At 36.6% G+C, this 3,877-nt stretch overlaps 1 gene segment (V, D, J or C); it reads left to right on the forward strand.

The window, feature by feature from the left end:
- Positions 1 to 2,342: 2,342 nt before the first annotated feature.
- LOC113110920 (T cell receptor alpha variable 14/delta variable 4-like) lies at positions 2,343 to 3,066 on the forward strand. The segment is given in 2 exon segments: positions 2,343 to 2,549; positions 2,673 to 3,066. Coding segments are annotated over 2 exon segments (363 nt in total).
- Positions 3,067 to 3,877: the final 811 nt, after the last annotated feature.

The following is a 3,877-nucleotide window of genomic DNA, read 5'->3' on the forward strand; positions in this document are numbered from 1 at the left end:
CACCAGATCCTCATTTTGAATCTTCTACAACCAGAACATCCACTGAACTGATTATTAAAGCAGCTACTCTGAACGATTCAGCTCTCTATTACTGTGCTCTTCGGAAAAAAACCCAGTGATACAAAGTTTCTGAGAAGCTTTACAAAAACACACATGCTTTGACCTCCAAATCATCAAAGTATTAGCCAAACCAAAATGTATTATCTGCCAAAACCATTACTGTATGTGGGAACACCTGCAACTGATACAGCAGCCAAAACCAAGAGATTCATAAATTTAATAAAGCAGCATTGTGTAGTGCACTGTGAGGACAGAAGTGTTGAAATGCAGATAATTTACATAAACTGATATATGTATAATATTTGGATTATTAACTCCAATTTTCCTAAAAAAAAAACAATTTAATTACTCAGAAAGATACATTTACTGTACATGTATATATACACATGTATAGTAAATGTATATATATATATATATTACAAAAATCCAAACCATTAAAATTGTTAAAATAATTGTTATTAGCATTAGATATTAAAACCATACTTTAGAGTCTGTCACCAAGTTTAGTAACATTATGTGAATTTTATTCAGTTTTGGTGATGAATTTGGGTTTGGTTTTGATTGAATTTGAAGTCTGATTCTGTTGTATAATAAAATATAATATTCAACCTAAATTTATTATGCTTATATGTTCTGTAAATAATTTAGTGGCTTTTTTTTTTTTAACTGGACCCCCAATTCTAGACCTAAAGTGTGTGTTAGGGGTCAGTAAAAGGGGCTTTGGTGTTCTGATACACACGCCCTATTCGGACGGGACTAGTTTTATAGGGGCTCGTTAGAGAAATCTCCGTTTCACAGACGTACTTGGTAATTTTAATCCCGTCCGAATCTGCCACGTCTGTGTTTTTCTCACACAACCTCTGTGATAATTCCAGAGCAAATTACCTACCGTTTTTCAGCAAACTCAGTGATCCTCTGAGAAAACTAATCCCGTCCGAATGCGAATGTCTTTGATTGCCGGTGATATTTTATTTCACAACGCGTTTCCTTGTGTGTTTTGGCCAACGTGAATTACCGTAGATGCTCTTACCGCGCGGATGTTTGATATATTTGCTTAGCGGCAAATAAATAATAATAATAAAATAATACAAATAATAAAATCAAGATCAAGATTGCGTTAACTGTTAATACTGTTAAATAAAATTTTAGGGGAAGTCGTGGCCTAATGGTTAGAGGGTTGGACTCCCAATCGAAGGGTTGTGGGTTCTAGTCTCGGGCCGGACGGAATTGTGGGTGGGGGGAGTGCATGTACAGTTCTCTCTTCACCTTCAGTACCACGACTTAGGTGCCCTTGAGCAAGGTATCGAACTCCCAACTGCTCCCCGGGCGCCGCAGCATAAATGGCTGCCCACTGCTCCGGGTGTGTGTGTGTGTGTGCATTTCGGATGGGTTAAATGCAGAGCACAAATTCTGAGTATGGGTCACCATACTTGGCTGAATGTCACTTCACTTCACTTCACTTCATACCGGCTATTGTAATATCAGCATCAGGTAAGATTACTCACGTTCATTTATGTACTCAGTTACATAATGTTTTAATTACATTTAATAAAAAAAAAGAAAAAGAAAAAAGGAAAACAAGTTAAACTAAAGGAACCACACATTAATATGGTTTTGTTATACTAGCCATTTAGTATTTATTGTGTAATAATACTAAGGCAGTCATTCTGAATGAATTAAATGCACGCATACAGAGCGCTTATCTCTGTGACGCCCAGATGCACAATACAGACCCTCCCACCTCTGTAATAAACACGGAGATACTAGTCCCGTCCGAATTGGTACATGAAAATCACAGACGTCAGGTGGTAAGAATCGAAACTCAAACGTAGTTTAGAAAACTAATCCCGTCCGAATAGTGCTTAAGTCATCCTTAGGACTGTACAAGCTGAGCTGTTAGTCAGAACATCAGCCTGAACAATGCCACTTTGTTAATTTGGCTTACTATCTACTTTCGGAGGTGAGTAGCTCAATTTCTGTTTAAGCTCCTCCTGCCGATTTGGTTCTATTTGACTCTTTTACCGAGTTTCTACTGGCCAATGTATGGGCGCAGACACTTGTGATGGCTACAATTCTCCACAAGAGAGAGCTCTTTATCTAAATAAAAAAAAAAAATCTACAAATGGTTAATAAGGGGAAGAGATTCAAGGCAATTCCTTCAGACATGCAGTGTATTACTGCACACTGCAGCCCACAGTGGGAGGAAATGCATGTACACCAAACATAAACCTTCTCAGAGCTAAACTGAGAAAAGAAAAATGGTTTAAATCAACCTGAGACCAAAGAGTCTGGACAAATGCCACAAGGGGGCAGCACTTTTCTACCACACCCAACAACATCAGAAGCATGCAGGGATGTTGACGTGTTACAATTGGTACTAGACTGCTCAGAAACAAATAGCAACACCTTAAGACTGTGAACAGAGGCATAGCTGATCAGTAAATTCAGGATGAGAAGATCAGTGGTATTTATTCTCGTAGCTGCGTCAGGTAGGCTATTTTTCAAAAATGATACTAATTTTTAAAATTAATGCATAATTTCTCAATTAAAAAAAAACAACAGATTTTATATTTATGTAAGTCCTCACATACCACTTTTTACTTCCTTTCCAGTTGCTCTTGGTGATCGCATTGTCCCAGATCAAGCTGTTGTTATCAGAGATGAAAGCGACCGGGTCACATTGAGTTGCTCGTATGAAACAAGCAGTGAATATGTTGATCTTTATTGGTACAGACAGTATCCTAAAAGTGAGCCACAGTACATACTGTGGAAAGGTGCACGATCAAGAGATGATCAGGGTAGTACACCAGATCCTCATTTTGAATCTTCTACAAGCAGAACATCCACTGAACTGATTATTAAAGCAGCTACTCTGAAAGATTCAGCTCTCTATTACTGTGCTCTTTGGAAAGACCCAGTGATACAAAGTTTCTGAGAAGCTTTACAAAAACACACATGCTTTGAACTCAAAATCATCAAAGTATTAGCCAAACCAAAATGTATTATCTGCCAAAACCATTAATGTATGTGGGAACACCTGCAACTGATACAGCAGCCAAAACCAAAAGATTCATAAATTTATTGAAGCAGCATTGTGTAGTGCACTGTGAGGACAGAAGTGTTGAAATGCAGAACATGTACATAAACTGATAGATGTAAAATATTTGGATTACTGACTACAATTAACCTAAAAAAATCAATTTAATTACTCAGAAAGATACATTTACTGTACATGTATATTTACACATGCATAGTAAATGTATATATTAGTACTTATATTACAAAAATCCAAACCGTTAAAATTGTTAAAATAATTGTTATTAGCATTAGATATTAAAACCATACTTTCTGTCACCAAGTTTAGTAACATTGTGTATGTGAATTTTATTCAGTTTTGGTGATGAATTTGGGTTTTGATTGTGTTGTAAAATAAAATATAATATTCAACCTAAATGTATTATGCTAATATGTTCTGTAAATAATTTAGTGGCTTTTTTAACTAGACCCCCAATTCTAGACCTAAAGTGTGTGTTAGGGGTCAGTAGAAGGGGCATTGGTGTTCTGATACCATCTAAATCATCCTGAGGATGTGGTTTTAGAATAGATTAGCTACAAGCTCAGCTGTCAATCAGAACACCGGCCTGAACAATGCTACTTTGTTTATTTGGCTTACTATCTACTTACGGAGGTGAGTAGCTCAATTTCTGTTTAATTTTAATACCTTTAATCTTGTAACCACATTTTTTTTTTAAATGAGATTATCTTCCCAGGACCTGTACAATAAACCCTACTGAGGGCAGGTTCACATAGGTCAACC

Source organism: Carassius auratus, chromosome 2, assembly GCF_003368295.1.
Source record: "Carassius auratus strain Wakin chromosome 2, ASM336829v1, whole genome shotgun sequence".
Classification (NCBI taxonomy): Eukaryota; Metazoa; Chordata; class Actinopteri; order Cypriniformes; family Cyprinidae; genus Carassius; species Carassius auratus.